The following is an 18102-nucleotide window of genomic DNA, read 5'->3' on the forward strand; positions in this document are numbered from 1 at the left end:
CACATATTCTTGATTCCTAGGAGGTAGCCTGGACGAGGCGGGTTTGAATCCTGGCTTTACAAATTGCAAGCTGTGTGATCTTGGGCGATACAATTTCTCCAAACTGCTCCTGTTGCCTCCCTGTCAGGGGATGAGCCGCGGCTGGGGGTCGTTCAGTAGTGGCGGCCACTGGAACAGACTGGAGCCGCTTCAAGCTCAGTGATCACGGTCTGTCCCTGAGGAAGGGAAAGGAAAGGAAAGGGACAGGTATCGGGCCCGGAACCCAGCCCTTCCACATACTGGGAATGGCAATGACCCTGCGAAACAGGGAGCATTGTCCCCACTTTACAGGAGAGAAAAACAGGCCCCGGGAAGCTGATTTCCTCAAGTTCATACTAGGAAGCGGGGCTTCTGTCATTTTCCATTTGCTTCCCAGTTGCTTTGTGCTTGTGTGCCTCTTAAAGCTGCTTAAAAGGGAGGGAGCAGCTTTAAAACTCCAAACTCAAACCACCACTTATACATCATTGGAGCTCTGGAAATTCCTTCTTAGCTGACTCACCAAAGTAAAAGGTTACGCCAGCTCCCCCGCCATTTCCCCCTCAGCTGGGGGGTAGGAAGACAGAGGCGGTGAGCCAGCCCATCTTCCTCCATTTTCCTCCGCCGCACCCGCAGCCCGAAAAAAGAACCACCTTCTCCGCGCCCACCGCCGCTGGGTCTTTCAGGGTCCTAGAGAGAGCTGGCTTTGGCGGGCTCCCGGCCGGGAGTTCACCAGGTAGTAACACAGCTTCATAGTTTACCAAACGCCCTCCTTCACAAAAGCTGCTTGTCTCGTCCTGACAACCTGTCAAGCAGGAGATGCTCTCTTCATTTTATGAGGAAGGAAGCGGGCTCAGGAAAAAACGGCTCAGCCACGCAGCCAAGAAGTCCATGGTGCAAAACCTCTCAGTGTCGCCAAAATGTTTGTCCTCAATAGCGCTCCCGGGAGGCCAAATCGATTTTTTAAAGGCGAAGGCCTAGCACTGCCTTTTCGTGCCATTCTGCGGCCGTTTGTCCCTTTCACTCTTGTTCCTCCCAACGTCCCGGTGAGAAAGAGAGGGCCGGGGACTGAAAGAGCCGATGGCAAGGCCAAGAGGTTGGTGTCAAGGGTCCAGAGTGACCCCAGGCTACCCTGGTCACCCAGGTCACTCATGTCATTTAAAACAACCTGCAAAGGGGGAACCTTTTGGAACTAAATCCACCTCTCTGTACCCCGCCCCCGCCCCGAGCTCCACAGTCCTCCCTGCTTACTCTGGGTCTCCAGCTTGCTCGACAGCACAAGGGCCATCCATCACCATTGGACGCTCTAGGGCAAGCTGGTGTTGTTACCATTGTCTCCGGGCCCAAACAGCTCCCCAACACCTGCACATCATTTCCTCACTGTTTTGTTTTTAACCCATTCATGGAAGGTGCGGCTTAACCTGGGGACAGTTCACTCAGACACCCTAACAAGGAGATGTGGGTTCTAATCCCATCTCTGTCTACCTTTGCCCCTTCCAGATGCAGGCAGCCTCTGCCCTACTTACCTCACAGGCCCAAGAGAGGTGCAGATGAAATCAAATATGTGAACACACTTTGAACAGTTATAAAACGTGGCACAAGAGTGAGGAATAAGAGTGAGCTGTAGGCTGCTGGTAAGCGAGGGGGACAGAGGAGGGGATGCATTTTTTTTTTAATCCAGCGTTTCACAACTGTTTTAACCCCTGCCTCTTCTAACACTTTCTCAATCTATTGTCCATATAGCACCACCAGCAAGAGGGTTTGTAAAATGCTCTTCTTTGTGTGCTGAAATGACCAGCAAAGGGAGAAAATGGTTATGCGCCCTGGAAACGGAGAACCAGTTTTTACGTATCTGCTCGCCAGGCCACCTTTGCCAAATGTATGCGGAAGAATGGTGAGCGATGTCTTAGATTTCAGCTCCTTGTCCCAAGCGGCAATAAATCCCTCAAAGAGAGTACAACTCCGCAATCCCTGAGGCTAGCCTACTGCTGTGCGGTATCTCGAAGAGAAATAATGGCTGCTGTGCTATATACTAGGAGACGTACCTTCTTTCTAATCCTCACAACGACAGCCCAAAGAGGATATTATGATAACCCCGATTTTGAAATGAGGAAATTGAGGCTCACAGAAGTGATTTCCCAAAGATCACTCAGCCCTAGGTGGTACAGCCAGGCCTGGATTCCAGGTCAGCAGGACTCTGAAGAGCACATCCATCCAGTCCACAGCAGCGCTTCCCTGGGAATCACGAAGCGCGGGGGACAGAGGAAGGTGGGCAGCAACACCTCAGTGGCAAGCTGCTCTGGGAATAACCCCTCCCCTTTCTCTAGGTGGTTTTGTTTTTAACAAAGCATTGCTATTTTTTTTTAAGATTTTACTTATTTATTTGAGCAAGAGCACAAGTGGGCAGAGCGGCAGAGGGAGAGGGAGAAGCAGGCTCCCCACTGAGCAGGGAGCCCAATGCGAGGCTCAATCCCAGGGCTCAATGCCAGGACCCTGGGATCACGACCTGAGCCGAAGGCAGACGCTTAATGACTGAGCCACCCAGGTGCCCCCCCTTCTCTAAGTTTTGAGCAACAATTCCTTAGGTTTTGCCCAACAGGCCCTTGGGGGGGACATATCAGAGACCTGCTGGCCAGGGGGAAACCCCTGCTCGGAAACCTCCCCTTCCCGGTGCCCCCACAATCCCTCAACCTGCAGGGAAACACTCCTGCTCCCGATGCCAGGCCCACCTGCTCTCCCCTTGCAGGCCTAGCTGATCATCAATCTTTTTTTTCTTTCTTTTTAATTTAAAGATTTATTTATTTATTTATTTATTTTATTTATTTGAGGGGCGGGGAGGAGCAGAGGATGAGGGAGAAAGAATCTCCAGCAAGCTCCGTGGAGCCTGATGTGGGGCTTGATCTCAAGACCCCAAGATCATGACCTGAGATGAAATCGAGAGTCAGACTCTTCACCGACTGAGCCACCTGGGTGCCCCTGATCTTTAATCTTTTAAACCCTCTACTCCAGGCTTTTACTTAGGGGCCCCTCCATATTTTTAAGCCAGTCGAAGCCACCCTTGGTCCAAGGCCTTCCTAGACAACTAAAACCAGACCCGGGCCATGAACGCACGAGGCTTGGAGGCCAAGTGCTGGGAGGAACAGTTGCTGCCTGGACTCTGAGGCCCTTCTTTGCACACTCAGCAGCAGATGCCACCTCTGCTACCCTGGTGCCCTTGGCCCTGGCTCAGAGACATTGAGAGATTAGCCGAATGACCCTTCACCAGCTTTACGTAACCTGTCTTCTCCTTACCTGTCCACCTCCGCCCTGCGTGAGCTCCACCCACCTCCGGCTTCCTGACGCCCAGCGCTGGCCCCAACCTTTCTGCTCAGCTCCCAGACCTAGATCTTACCATCCACTACACAGCCCCTCTTGAGGAACACACGTTAACTCAAATTCAAGAGCCTTGAGATGAACTCGGTGCACTCCCCACCCCTCTCGCTCCCTCAGAGCTGCTTAGGGTCCCCGGAGCCTGCTTAGTGCTTATCCAGAGAAGCTCCAAGCTCCGCATTGTTTCCGGCTCTTTCCTCCTGACAAAGCAAGCATTCAGTGTTTGCGGAATGAATTACTGAGTGAATGACTCCCATCATGAATCACACTTCTTCATCAGGCAGATTCACAACAATCCAGCCTCTTTCTTTTCATATTCAAACAACTTTACAAAAAAGACAGCCCGGAATCTCTTCACCTTAAAGCAGCAATCATTTCTCTCTCAGACATCCTTTCATCCTGTCACTGAAGAGACCACATTTTTACAAAGTGCGTTCAGTGGAGAGGTCTGCTTTTACAGCTTAGCGTATCGTAGAGTACAGAGTCTGCCTTACAATACTTTTAATGACATTTAAAAAAACCATTTTATGTACTTATTTTTTTTGAGTGAGAGCAAGCGTGGGGCGGGGGGGGGGGGGGGGGGAGGGGCAGAGGGAGACAGAGAATCTCCCGCATCTCTGAGCTGAGCATGGAGCCTGGGGGCTCCATCCCAGGACCCTGAGACCACGACCCGAGCCAAAACCAAGAGTCTGGACGCTTCACCAACTGAGCCACCCAGGCGCCCCTAATTTTAATGACTTTGAATGACGGCAGATTTGTCTATAATGTTGCTACAATAAGAGCTTACTTAGCCAGCTCCAGATTGTGAGCGTTCTCGTGTTGTTTCCAAATTTTCCCTGTTTGTTCCTGTACTCATGTAACAAAGGAAATTATCTTATTTTCTGTGTGCACATGAAAGATCCCCAGAGGGAGAAAAGTGTGGGGGTGCTTAGAGGCCAGGAGTGGGAAGGAGAGTTTTCACTGAATTCTTTATAGCCCCTTTTGAATTTTGAATCACATGAATATACTGACTATTCAAAATAAATATACCAAAAGCTTACCAAGCAGTGCAGCAGAAACTGGGTGGAGGGATGCCTGGGTGGCTCGGTTGGTTAAGCATCTGCCTTCAGGTCAGGTCTTGATCTAGGGCCCTGGAACCAAGCCCCGCATTGGGCTCCCTGCTCAATGGGGAGTCTGCCCCTCCCCCTCTGCTCGTGCTCTCTCACTTGCTTTCTCTCTCTCTCAAATAAATAAATAAAATCTTTAAAAAAAAAACTGGGTGTAGAGGTGGGGTCTACGATCCCAAACTAACTCCTGATATGCTCTCTTCCAAAAGTAGGCATGATTTGGGAACCGAGAGGGGAGAGCAGGGTAGAGAGAGCGAGGGTGGGAATTGGGCTGGTCAGAGACAACCAGGGGCCAAGGCCCAAAAGAGGAAGGGGCACTTCCTGTTGGGGAAAGGAGGCTGTATCTACTGGGGCGTGAAAGTGATAGGAAATGAGACTCTCAAGGAAGGCAGAAACCGGTGTAGAAAGGGCTCTGGACGCCAGGCTCAGACTTGCTGCCTGAGACCGCGGGAGACTTTGGAGGGTTTAAAACTGGGCAGATGCAAATAGCTGAGTTTGGCAGCAATCCTCTAGCTGCGGCATGGAGACCAGAAAGGAAGGGAGATCTGCGGGGAGAAGCCTGCTGAAGTGTAGGAGATAGTGACAGTCACCTGAACTAGGGGACGAACCATCCCGGTTTTAGCATTGAACATCCCACATCCTCAGTCCCTGGAAACAGACATGGTTGGTCACCTTAGCCTGAACCAAGGTCCCAGATGCCACTGTCCCCCAGGGTCTGCCTGCCCTGAGAAGTGATCCAGTGACTCCCATGGGATTTTGAAATACCCACCCTGTTCTGCCCTCCCCTCCCCGTCCCCCTCCACAGGCGCCTCCTCGGAATCACCTGTCCAGGGTCTACTTTCACGAGACTCTAGACCCCCTGACCTCTGGGCATGAAGAGGTTGGTAAGAAAAACATCCCACTTAAAATTTCCAGCCTTCTGTCCTTCTACTCCGCTCCACAAGCCTGAGGCTCCTGTCACACTAAACCAGTCCCTGGTGCCAGAGCAAACATCCTTCTGTGTCTACTGGGCACCGGGGAGGGGGGATCATATTCCCTACCTCTCTGCCCGCTGGAGCCCATCACATATACCACCTTCCTACAGCTGAATACCAGTCCCATCGAGCAGCTCCCGAGTGTCAGACACTGACTGCCCAAGGAGCTTGACGAACATTACCACGAATCCTCACAGTATAAAGATGATTCGTCCCTTTTTCCAAATGAGGAAACCGAGACTCAGAGAAGTATCTTGTCCAAGGTCACACAGCTACTAGCCATCCCCTCTGTCTTCTTTGTAATTCTCTGACAGCCCGCATCCCTGTACTGATGCTGTGTGCGCTGCTTTTTCTCTCTGCTTGCCCCCCCACCCCATCACACATGCACACATAGTTGTCAACCTAGAACAATACCAAGCTTATGGAAGGACCTCAATAAAAAGGTTGTGAATGAAGGACTATTATGTACCTTCTATAGTACCTCTCCTGGTGCTTGGCATTAAATAGGTTCTCCATAAATACTTTTAATTGAACTGAAATCACAATCCCTAACCCAATAATAGTATGGCAGAAGGGGAAAGATCAGAAGATGATTTGTGATGGCAAAACCTCAGATATCCAAACCTCTCCAGAAATGAGTCAATCTGAAGGCTGAGGGGGGACCTTCGAATCCAGGAAAGAGAATCCTGGGGCTGCTTCTGTCTCTGAGCTTCCCTCACTTCCACCATTCCTTCTAGCTCCCCAGTCCCCTCGATCTTCTTTTCCTTCCCTTTTTCTCCTTTCTTTGTTTTTCTGTTGCTCCTTAGAAACTCCTTGGCTTGCCAGCCTATCCCAGATCCCCATTCGTTTTGGTTGGATAAACTAGTTGCGGAATTTTCTAGACGGCCCTTCTTGCCCTTTGCGTCTAGTTCATTTCCCCTCACCTCCACATCCTCTCTTCCAGAAAGCCATCCCTGAACTCCTTGGGCTGGTGGGTGCTTCCCTCTTCTGTGCGCCTCACAGTACCCCACAGGCGTCAGTGATTACATCTATCTCACACCCTGGACTGTGAGTTTCTTGAGGTAAGTTAGAATCACATCAGCCTTAAATGTTTTACGAATGAAATTGGCAGAAGTATTGCATGGACCACTGGGTGTTATGAGCAAACAATGAATCATGGAACACTACATCAAAAACTAATGATGTACTGTGTGGTGACTAACATAACCTAATTAATAATAATAAAAAAGAAATAGAAGTTTACATAATTAAAAAAAAAGAAATTGGCAGAACTTTGTGCTTCTCAGCCAGCCTTTTTTTTTTTTTGGTACTGCTTATTGTAAGGCAGGTAGGCTTTTTTTGGTTGCTTGGATGAACTGTAACTGGGAAATCCTGAGTGCTGCCTGTTCAGGGTTTGTCTGCTGGCCTACTTCACTCGTTCCTGCTTCTTCTACATTCCCTGGTATCTCTGATACTTGTCCATGTGGCTGTAGAAAACACCAGCTCGGAAGCATGCTCTCTGCTTTGGGGAGAAGAGGGTGGCCAATCAGGGGTTTGGCTCAGGCCTGCCTGTCCATCTTGCTGGAGGAACCAGGAGATCAGATCACCTTCATTTGTTCCACAAGCATTTACTTGGGTATCTACTCCGTACCTGAGGCCCTGAGCTGGACATTAGGGAGACAGAAATGGAAACCGATCTGTTCTTGCCCTGCCTCCGGTGCCCTGTGTGACCTTGAGTCCTTTCTAGGCCTCTTCCATTTACCCATCTGAAAGTGAAGGAGGGTACAGAGCTCATATTTAGGGGGACGTGGAACTCTCAGCACTGTGGATCTTGTCGGTGCTGGAGACTCCAGCCCTCCACATCTGCGCTTTCCCCTAGAAGACCCACGCCTGCCATGCTTACCTCTCTCCCTCCTCTCGTGAAAATTCTTAGCAAACGTGCTCCAATACATCCCACCCTGTATGTGGCCAAGTAGCCCCAATAAGCAGCTTGAGAACCCCAGGTAGCTAGGGAAAGAAAAGCAAGAGGAAGTGGACAAATGGGGTGACGTGCTAGGTGGCCATCTAGGGTACATTGGGGAATGAAAGCCCACCCCTGCAACATACCAAGAAAGTTCCCTAAGCTTTACTCTGAAACATCTTAATCTCTTTTTTTTGAGATTTTATTTTATTTATTTATTTATTGACTTATTTATCAGAAAGAGAGCACAAGCAGGGGGAGCAGCAGGCAGAGGGAGAGGGAGAGGCAGGCTCCCTGTGGAGCAAGGAGCCTGATGTGGGACTCGATCCCAGGACCCTGGGATCATGACCTGAGCCGAAGGCAGACGCCTAACCGACTAAGCCACCCAGGCACCCCAACTCTGAAAAATCTTATTAATCTAATCAGGGAGCTCTAAACCACAGTGGGGTTTAAGGAGGAAGATAGACTTCTGCTAATCTTCCTGGAAAAGGCTAAGGAATCAATATTTCCTCACACTTGTAGGATACTTGATACCACTTTTGTATTTGATTTTCCTAGCAACCTTTTTGATTATGTTCAAAAGATTTTTTTGAGCACCTTCTATATTCAAGGCCTTATGCTGAGAATACTGGCCTTTTCCTTTAAGACGCTTATCACTCATTCAAGTGCATAGATGTTTCTGTCATTTTCTTTTGCTTAATGTCTGTCTCCTCCACTGGACTGTAAGTTCAATGAAGGCAGAAATCATGTCCATCTTCTTCCCCGCCAAATCTTCAGCACCTACAGCAGTGCCTGGCAAACAGTAGTCACTCAATAGATACTTACAGAAAAAAAAATAATACATCCAGAGGGCTGGGTCCTGGGGACAGTCTTTAATTTTGTAAAGGCGATGTGTAGAAGCAGGCCTCTTAGCCTGAAACATAGTAGATGATCCATAGACATTACCTAAGCTAAACAAATAGTACCAGGAAACACACAGTGCCTACTGTGTGCCAGGCGTTATGCTAAGCCCTTTACATTCATTCACTCACCTAATCCTCAGAAAAGCCCTATGAAGTAGGTACTATCATTATCCCTGTTTTACAGATGGGGAAACCAAGGCACAGAAGTTCGCCAACTTGTAAGCAGCAGAGCTGAGATTTGAACCCCAGCTACCCGGCTCTCAAATCCATGTCCCTAACCACTACACTGCCTTCCAACAACGAATGCTTGAACCGAGATCTAGAGAGATGGAGTAATTGGCAAAGATGTCATGGGAATAACATGGTGGAGGCGGGCCTGGAGCCTGAGTCTGCTCTCTGTATAATGCTTCGTCCACTCTAGCACATGGTATCTGGCTGCTGGTACAGAGCCCCTGGGAATAGAGGCATCAGGACGGATCTGAGAAGTCTAGACATCTGTGCAGAAAAAGGCCCAGGTTGACTGGGTAGGTCTCCGCAGAAGAGAGCAAGAGCCAGGGAGCAGCCTTTAGGGCAGAAACAAGTATTGTTACCAGGTCTCCTTTCTCAAGCGGGGAAAGGTTGCTTTTCAAAGGTCTTATCTGAGGTCTTAACCATTGTCTTTTCCTGTACTCATTTATCAGGGACTTCCCCACACACAGCCAGAAGCACCTCAAGGCCATATCTGCCTCATTGCAATGGAGCACACATGGAGCAAGGCTATATATTAGAGAGATATTAGATTAGATGGGATGATCTGAAACCTGGTGTGTGTAGGAAGCTTGGGGCGGGGCCAGGGCCGACAACAGGGAAGACTGGAATAAAGGTTAGGTCAAGCCTAAAATCTTAAGCAGCTAAAAGGACTCAAAGAGACTAGAGCAAAACACCTATAATCAGCCCAGCCTAAGAGGTGCTGGCATTCTGTTTGGGCTTCTTGGCACAACAGAAGAGCACCAGAGTCATGGCCTTCCTCTCCAGACTAGATCTTCAGGAATGCCTCCAAACCCTGTCTGTTTTGCAGTGGATCCCAGTCTACATATTTTTAGGTGAGTGAATCCCAAGGGCTGGAGAGCACATGGGAACAGACCAAGAAAGAGGCCAGGAACTCCAGATGAAGAAGGCTCCAAAGATTATTTGGTTGGTCCCCTCTTTCTGGGAAGGACTGTGCCTCTCCACGCAGAGAGAGGGGGCTACTGTTGAGTTTATTAGATTTCTCTCTTTGCAATGGAGGGGCACAAGGGCCATGAGTGAGGCTGTGGGTACTCTGGTTTAAAGATCACCACAGCCTTCTCAGGACTGCCCCCTCTTTTTTTATTTCAAGTCTTCATTTAAATCCCAGGTAGTTAGCACAGAGGGTAATATTAATTTCGGGAGTAGAATTTAGGGATTCGTCACTTACATGCGACACCCAGTGCTCATCCCAACAAATGCCCTCCTTAATACCCATCACCCATTTAGCCCATCCCCCTGCCCACCCCCTCTGAACTAGCCAAAAAGAGTCCTATTCAGGGATGGAGGTGGAGGTGGTGGTGGCTTGCAGAGTTGGTGTTACTAGGTAGGCATAAGGTGATTTTCCAGTATAAAACTTTGCTGAGAAAATTCTGGGAAGTCTGGAAGCTGTCTGAGTGACTCATTAGACAGAATTTTAATAAAGGGCCAGTTGTGCAGTGGACTCAAAGCATGGCAATTACCAGTGCTGGGCAAACGGGTTGAGAGCTCTCTGCTCTGCTTTTCCCAGCCAGAAGCCAGGACTTTGTGGACAGTCAATTACAAGGACCAAGCTTGGAAACCGGATGGGGAGAAATGCCATCCTGAGCACAGCCAATGCCAATCTATGGGAGGCTATATCATCCCTTAGAGCAGAGACTCTTAACCAAAGACCTATAGACCTAGAACTTGAGCTGGGGGGGGGGGGCGACTTTGAATTTGGATAGAAAAAATTACTTGTTATTTTCACTGACCTCAAACTGAAAAAATGAATGTAGGCAACAAACCAAAGAACTGCTAGCAGCACCAGTGAATTTGTCAGTAACAGACATCACAAGTTTACGTTTCATGTGCCCGTTGTTGCAGACATTGTGAAATTTCATTTATGCTCATGACTACTTCAAAATTCCAGTAGTTATTGGAACCACCATTAGGTCTGATTATTTAATACATAAGCCAAGAAGCCCATGTTACTCTATCACATTTTTTATAATGTTCTGAGAATTGCGTTGTAATATGATGCATTTCCTTTGTAAGTCTGTATATTTTACTTGGGGTATTTAAGATAGTATTCGGAGAAGAGGTCTCTGGGCTTCAGCAGACTGCCAACGGGGTCTATGACCCCCAAATGATGATGACTCATTGAGCCTTATTGAAATCAAATCATGCTGAGCTCTCAGTCTATCAATGACCTGCCTCTAGCTGTGTTAAGGGAAAAAAAACGATATTTCTGTAAACTTGCTTCTAGTCTTTCATATTTTCTTTGTGTTTCCCTTTGTGTTTATTTTAACTTCCTCAAACAGACCGCTTTGACAAGTTCCAGCCCTCAGTTAGGAAATTGAGGGGCCCAGGAATGTCCTAAAAGACTTGGCATCATGGTGATCAAGTCTTGATGCCAGAAAGAGTGGGCAAAGATGGGGATTAGAGAGCAGGGAAAAGAGGTCAAGAGAGGGAGAACTGTGTAAGCTCATCCCTTTAGGGGTGGGGTCTGTCCCAGCCCAGAAAGCCTTTGTGTGGTATTCAAACACAAGTGCCCAGACTGTTCTGACTCTTCTGGGAGCTCTCTTCAATAAAACATTTTCATTTTTTGACCACAAAATTATTTGTTTTAAAGTATTTTTTTCTCTCTTCCTCTCCCCATCTCAAAGGACACTGTCTCTATACAGGGATGAGGATAGAAGGCATATCCGACCCTGAATATGTAAGGGCCCAGAGGCCCATGAAGGTTAACCACCTAATAATGCCCACGCCCATCTTACTAGCTTCCAGTCGCACTGGAGGAGCTTGAGGTGTGGAGTGGGGATGTCAGGGACCGAGGATGGCACCTACGTGTCTTCAGTGAAAACACTAATAACAGATGTGAATGTTTTGTTTCTCCTGTAGTTTTGAAAGTTTTTAAAAGTTGTGGGAAAATACACATAACATCCAATCAACCGTTTTAACTATTTTTAAGTGTACATTTTAGCAGCATTAAATACATTCAGTGCTGTGCAACCATCACCAACCACCACCCACCTCCAGAACTCTTTTCGTCTTGTAAAACTGCAACTCTGTACCCATTAAACAAGAACTCACGAGTTCCCCTCCTCCCAGCCCCTGGCAACCACCATTCTACTTTCCATCTCTGTGAATTTGACTCCTCTGGGTACTTCATGTAAGTGGAATTACGCACCATTTGTCCTTTTGCGACTGGCTTATTTCACTTGCCATGTATTCGAGTTCCACCTGTGTTGTATCATGTGATCGGATTTCCTACCTTGTTAAGGCTGAATATTATTCCGTCGTGTGAATATTGTAAATAATGCTTCTATAAACATGGGTGTTCAAATATATCTTTGAGATCTTGTTTTAAATTCTTTTGGATATTCCCAGAAGTGGAATTGCTGGATCATATGGAAATTCCATTTAACATTTTTTTGAGAAACTGCAATACTGTTTTCCATAGCAGGTGCACAATTTTACATTCCCACCAACAGTATACAAGGGATCCAATTTCTCCACATTCTCTCCAACACTTCTTTATTTTCTGTTTTTTGTTTTGTTTTGTTTTGTTTTTAAACAGGAATCATCTTAATGAATGTGATGATATCTCATGGTGATTCTGATTTGTTTTTCCCTAATGATTAGTGGTGTCGGGCAGCTTTTCATATGCTTGTTTGCTTGTTGGCCATTTGTCTCCACTTCTTTTAAATTGATTATCATTCCATTTGTCTTCCTCTACTAATTTAAATGTTATATATCGAGTTTCTATTATTTTAGTGATTATGCTAGAATTTACAACATGAATCCTGGGTCTTGGAGGTTACTGAGGTAGCTGTAGCACCTAACAGTGTGAAATGCCCACAGAGGTGCCTAAAATATTCACATCTGTTCAGTAGTTACAGAGCAAATACTAATCACAAGACGGTGACTGTCCTTGTCAAGACTACGATGAGTCAAGTACCAACTCCTTATTATCTAGGAACAAAGATAAAGCAATCATTTCCACTATTATACACAGTTTATGCATCATGCTGGACACATACACAAGTCACTACTATGTAAGACAGACTGTAGTAAGTGAAAGAAAGAGTAACAGTGAAGTGATATTACGGTTTTGGGGAAGAAGTATTACAACAAGTTGAGGGGATGGGGAAGGCAGAAAAGAGAAACCGTGAAACATGGTGAACAGGACGTGGATTCTGGAATTTGTCAAACTTGGAAGAAAATTAGCTGTGTGACTTCCAACAAGTATTGTGACCCCTCTAAGCCTCAGTATTCCCATCCTCTCAGCTTGGTCTACAGTAAATGCTCCATACAGGAAAGTGTCCCTACCTTCCTTCTTTCCCTCCCTCTTTTCCTTCTTTCCCTCCTTTCTTAATTTCCTTCTTTCTCCTCTTTCTCACCCACTTTCCTTCATTCCTCTCTCTTGCTCAGAGCCTCCCTCAGTACCTCTCCTTCCCAAACGATGCTCAGAATCATGGCTGATTACTGAACATCACTGAAAGTAATGGGAGACAAAAAAAGGGGAAAAGAGGAGGAAAAAAAGGCAAAGGGACAAGAAAGAGGGAGAAAGTGAGAAGAGAGGAATGGAAAGACAGTTTGGGGGAGATGTGAAATACAAACATTCATGAGCCTTAGAATTAGGCAATGGCCCCAACAGCCCCCTGAGGGCCAGCTTCCATTAGAGGATGGCTTTCCATCGGTCTCTTCTTTTCTGGGCTTGTATCACTATCTACCTAAACTGTTGCAATATCCTCTTTCCTGGCCCTCTACCTTCTACTCTCCACCCTCTCCAATCTATTCTACTGCTTGCTCCCTGTAGAATCTTTTGAAAACATCTTTTTTTTAAAATTTCTTTATTTGACAGAGATAGAGACAGCCATCGAGAGAGGGGACACAAGCAGGGGGAGTGGGAAAGGAAGAAGCAGGCTCATAGAGGAAGAGCCTGATGTGGGGCTCGAGCCCATAACGCCGGGATCACGCCCTGAGCCAAAGGCAGACGCTTAACCGCTGTGCCACCCAGGCGCCCCTGAAAACATCTTTGATTACAGCCCTCTTCTGCTCAAAAATAGTCAGTGTTTTCCCACTACCTACTCAGTGAAGTACAAATGTGTAAGCCTGGGCATTCAAGGCCCTCCCCCTCTCTCTGGCTCTAACCTTTTAGAGATTGTGTTCCAGGCAGTCTATTCACAGAACAAACGTAAAGGGTACTCTCCCACTCCCTCACCTCTGCTCTGACTATTCCCTCCACTAGAAAGATGCTTTGATCATTCTTGCTGGACTAATCGTGGACAATCCATCCTTTGAGATATTGCTCAAGTCATGTCTTCTCTGTAACATTTCCTAGACAACCCAACACTACATCACCTCTGAAAGTCCAAAGCAATTTGTAAAAATAGGTTAGGTAGCAACCCTTATATCCTTTGCCCCCTCTATCCAATACGCCGCATGAGAACAGGAGCCATGTCTTGTCATGTTTTTACTTCTCACAAGACCAGGCTTGACACTAAATTGATGATTCTTCTAGATTTCTTCTTCCTCAGTAGAGATCTTAAGTATACCTCTTGTTCTTTTTCCTCTCTCCTGGTCCTTTTTTTTTTTTTTAGGTGGAGGTAGGCCTTCCTTCTTTCTCTGGTTTCTGATACTACATGAAATAGAACAGAGTCTTAGGAGTCAGACAGGCCAGGTCTGCAATTTGCTTGCTATGTGACCTTGTGCAAGTAAGTCACTATTATTTTTTATGTGACCTTCACAAGTTAAGTCATTCATTCTCCCCCACTGTAGAAACAGAACATAGTATATGCTTCTAAAGGCCATTCTGAAGACCAAAGAGGCAAAAAAATCCTCAATAGATGTTCATTTTCTTCCTTTCTGTTATAGAAATTGACATTACTTGGAGCCCAACCACTAGACCTCAGAAGACACTGCCAACCTTGTCATTTGATCAACAGAGAAATGACAACCACTTCTGAGACAGGCACCCTAGGTGCTGACTTCATTGCACCTTCAGGAAGAATAACAAGTTACTAGATCCTAGAAAATTAGGCACACAGAGACTTTGATACATTCCCAGCATTCGCACAGGCTCCTTAAGGCACCATTCATTCCCCCCCACCATCTGATCAACTGTCCAGCTCTGAAAATTCTCCCTCCATAGTATCTTTCAAACTGGTTTGAGAAATAGTAACCTACTTCAAGTTCCCATTGCCTCTTATCTAAATTACTGCAACTCTTAGCTGATTCCCTGCCTACAGTTTCTCTTGCTACCATGGTTATCCCAAATTATCTTCCTGATACACAGATATGATCATGCTGCCTCTCTTCTTAATAATCATCTTCCCTCTAGCATCAGGCCTAATCTCCCCAGCTTCCTTCCCAACTCCGTCTCCTATTCCATGGCTTCCCACGCTCCTGTACTTTTGCAGGTTATAGTGTTATGGGCCTGGGACTCTTCCACCTACAGGTCTTTCTTTGAGTTCTTCCTCATGCATGGAAGGCTCTTCCTCCACTAATCTTCCTCCACTAATGTCAAAATCCTAGTCTTCCTTCAAAATTCAACTTAATTCTTACCCTCTACGAAAAGCCTTTCTAGGTTCCCCAGTAGTAAGGAATGGTCTTCTGCTTGGGTTCCCATAGAATAACATTTGAGGGGCACCTGGGTGGCTCAGTCAGTGTCTGCCTCCAGCTCAGGTCATGATCCCAGGGTCCTGGGATTGAGTCCCACGTCAGGCTCTCTGCTCCACAGGGAGTCGGCTTCTCCCTCTGCCCCTTCCCCACTTGTTCTCTCATTCTCTTTCATTCTCATTCTCTCTCTCAAATAAATACATAAAAGTTTTTTTAAAAAATGACATTTGAACCCTGACTTATATAGTTTTCACCCTCTTGAATGTATCCATTATTTATGGTATCAATCTTCCCCATTAGAATGTGAGTTCCTGGAAGGCAAAACCTTTCTTTTCTACCTGTATCAATATAGGTTAACATACACAAAGTGCCTAAAATAGCTCTTGTCACATAGCAAAGACTCAACAATTGCCACCTACTTTTTCCGAAAGGTTGGAGCTTTTTTTCCCCAAAGCTTGACCACTCTGAACCTCACTTTTCTCATATGTAAAATGAGGATAATAAAATTACCTACCTGGGGTGCCTGGGTGGCTCAGTTGGTTAAGTCTCCAACTCTTGGTTTTGGCTCAGGTCATGATCCCAGGAATCCTGGGATCAAGCCCCTTGTTGGGCTCCACATTCAGCGTGGAGTGTGCTTGGGATTCTCTCCCTCTTCCTTTCCCTCCCCCTCTGTCCCTCCCCCTTTCTAAAATAAATAAATGAATAAAGTCTTTTTAAAGAGGGCACGTGTTGTGATGAGCACTGGGTATTATAGACAACTATAGAATTGTTGAACACTACATCAAAATCTAATGATGTACTATATGCTGGCTAAGTGAACATAATTAAAAAATAAATAAAAACCTAGGAAGTTTGCAAAAAAAAAAAAAGAAAAGAGAAAGGACCCAAAGAAATAAAATCATAATAATAATAATAATAATAAAAATCAAAAAAGAAGAAAGATCACAAATCAATAACCTAACCTTCTGGGACGCCTGGGTGGCCCAGTCAGTTAAGCATCTGACTTTGGCTCAGGTCATGATCTCATGGTCCTGGGATGGAGCCCTGCATCAGGCTCCTCTCTCAGCTGAGAATCTACTTCTCTGCCTCTCTCTCTCTCTCTCTCTCTCTCTGCCCCTTCCCCCCACACTCTGTCCCTCTCAAATAAATAAATACATCCTTAATAAATAAATACATAAATACGTGCATACATACATACATAAAATTATCTACCTGTTAGGGTTATGAGAGAATTAAATGAGATAATGTACATTAAGTGCTGAACTGAATGCTTATTAATAATAAATGCTTGATACATGGTGTCAATGACCATGTACATTATTTTCATCATTTCCTTATTTATTCTCTTCACCCTCTTCCTTGCAGTCCCCAACCTTGTCCCCTTGGCTTCTAGCACAGAGATTTCACATGAAGTGTGCTCCAAGTTTGTTGGATTATTAAATTACCATTTACTCTCACAAGTTCTTATATTTATGGTTAATGTAGATCTAATAAGTAATCACAAAGTCACAGGAATTCATCTGTGACAAACTAACCACATTCTTGGCTTTCTAAAGGTTTGGATCCAGCCAATTAGGACACTGGGCTTTTCCTTTCACTGGAAATAACTGTTTGCCTATAGCCTTACACACACATATATACCTTGGAACCCCAGAAGTCCTTTCCTTGTTTGGAATAAGAGCATTATTGGTTTCTGTCCCTGTTAGCTTTCATCTGCTGCTCTGTGAACTTTGAAATAAGACTTCTCCATGTGTTACAATTTAATGTAACAAAAATTTATCATGAGTCATCTCCCTGTGCTTGGCACTGTGCTAAAGGCTGTTTTCAAGAAGCTTACTGTCTAACAGGGCGAGGGACAGACATATGAGGTACTAACTACACAAACAGCAAAATGAAACAGGACCAAAAAGAAGCATAAGTAATGTACTGTGGGTGTGTGGAAGAGGCAACCCTTAATTCTGAGCAGAGAAACGCCAAAAATATCATTTAAGGGGGTATCATTTCAGCTAATCCTTGAAGCCTGAGAGAATTTTGATAGGCAGAAAGTTGAAGAGAGAGTAGTCAGAATAAAGGAATAGCATCTCCAAAAGCAGAGATGTGAAACTGCAAAGTGGGTTAAGGGAATGGAGAGTAGAATAAAGTGGCTGGGCTTCTGTTTCCCATATTCCAGCCATTCACATCCCATCCTCTGTTTTTTCCCACAGCTGAGTACTACCTGTGCTGTTATGACTTAACATTTTTTCCCAAATTGACTCATTGCTGTTACCTAAATTAATGTATTTTATTTTTTAAAAGATTTATTTATTTATTTATTTGGGAGAGAGAGTGAGAGCATAAGCAGGAGGGTCAGAGGGAGAGGGAGAAAGAAACTCAAGCAGACTCCCAATGCAGGGCTCAATCTCAGGACCCTGAGATCAGGACCTGAGCCAAAACCAAGAGCTGGACGCTTAACTGACTGAGTCACCCAGATGCCCCTAAATTAATGTATTTTAACAGAAATTTTATATCACTACTGTAAGTTCACTTTTATTCACTGTACATTAAAATAATTTTCCATCCATATACCACCTCAGACCATCTAGCATACCTACAGTGGTATGGGAACAATGCTTTGAGAAATACTGGGCTAGAGCATAAGCAGTGTCAGCACAGTTAGAGATGAGGCTCGGAAGGTGTGTGGGGATAGTCCATGGAGGGCCAAACACATCTAATATGTTTAGACTTTTTTCTGCCAGGAGTGGGAAAATATTGAAGGTTTCTTTTTTTTAATATTTTATTTATTTATTTGACAGAGAGAGAGAGACAGCCAGCGAGAGAGGGAACACAAGCAGGGCGAGTGGGAGAGGAAGAAGCAGGCTCCCAATAGAGGAGCCCGATATGGGGCTCAATCCCAGAACACTGAGATCACGCCCTGAGCCAAAGGCAGACGCTTAACAACTGAGCCACCC

At 45.8% G+C, this 18102-nt stretch overlaps 1 protein-coding gene across 1 annotated transcript in view; it reads left to right on the forward strand.

Annotated features, from left to right (window-relative positions):
• The first annotated feature begins 545 nt into the window (after positions 1-545).
• DGAT2L6 (diacylglycerol O-acyltransferase 2 like 6) overlaps positions 546-18102 on the forward strand; it is a 33599-nt gene continuing 16042 nt past the window's right edge. Inside the window, exons 1-5 of the mRNA XM_002918010.4 lie at positions 546-751; positions 1516-1649; positions 1759-1909; positions 6408-6525; positions 8490-9387. Of these exons, the coding sequence (XP_002918056.1) occupies positions 9303-9387 (85 nt within the window). The 5' untranslated portion in view covers positions 546-751; positions 1516-1649; positions 1759-1909; positions 6408-6525; positions 8490-9302. The remainder of the gene's footprint in view (positions 752-1515; positions 1650-1758; positions 1910-6407; positions 6526-8489; positions 9388-18102) is intronic.

The sequence above is a fragment of the Ailuropoda melanoleuca genome, chromosome X (assembly GCF_002007445.2).
Source record: "Ailuropoda melanoleuca isolate Jingjing chromosome X, ASM200744v2, whole genome shotgun sequence".
In the NCBI taxonomy this organism is placed as follows: domain Eukaryota; kingdom Metazoa; phylum Chordata; class Mammalia; order Carnivora; family Ursidae; genus Ailuropoda; species Ailuropoda melanoleuca.